Genomic DNA, 563 nt, shown 5'->3' with positions numbered 1-563 from the left:
AAAAAAATCCAGCTAGCTAAGTTAGCTAGCGTAGCTAGCTTAGCGTATACGTCGAATTTTGGCAACAGAGACACAAACGAACCGCTAGAAACGACGTCGGCGTCGCATTAGACACTGACAGCTGAGCAAGTCTTAGTATTTAAGTTATACTTTTTAGTCATGAGCATCCCTGTTATTCCAGTCTCGTCGTTGCAGTGTAAAGTCACTCGGTTCTGACAGGCCACACACGATACGCCGCTGAAAAACAACAAAACACGGCAGCGGGTGCGCTTGATTTGGCCCAAACCGGCATCAGCCGTGCGGGTCGAGTCGGGCGGGCGGGCTGCTTTCAGGCGGTAGAACTCAACAAATGCATTTAAATTAATCACAATACCTAATTGTATTCAACATAATCATTCCGGTGGTATACGTACTCACGAAGGGGGGACTTTGTCGCATAGGAACAGTAAGTCGAGAACAACCGGTCTCCCTCGCGATGTCGTAACTAACGCACCAATCGTAAACCCCGCCTATAGAGCAAACCTTAACGCTGATTGGATAGAATGTATGTCAGTCACATCTGA

The 563-nt window shown here is 47.4% G+C and overlaps 1 protein-coding gene across 1 annotated transcript in view; it reads right to left on the bottom strand.

The window, feature by feature from the left end:
- The window catches only part of atxn2l (ataxin 2-like), a gene marked incomplete in the record, with an annotated part of 39,178 nt that extends 38,771 nt beyond the window's left edge, over nt 1-407 (bottom strand). Inside the window, 1 exon segment of the mRNA XM_032511868.1 lies at nt 151-407. Within this exon segment, the coding sequence (XP_032367759.1) occupies nt 151-167 (17 nt within the window).
- Nucleotides 408-563: the final 156 nt, after the last annotated feature.

Source organism: Etheostoma spectabile, unplaced genomic scaffold (assembly GCF_008692095.1).
Source record: "Etheostoma spectabile isolate EspeVRDwgs_2016 unplaced genomic scaffold, UIUC_Espe_1.0 scaffold50, whole genome shotgun sequence".
NCBI classification, from domain to species: Eukaryota; Metazoa; Chordata; class Actinopteri; order Perciformes; family Percidae; genus Etheostoma; species Etheostoma spectabile.
Note: the sequence above shows the minus strand (reverse complement) of the source record. Positions and strands in the feature narration are given on the sequence as shown.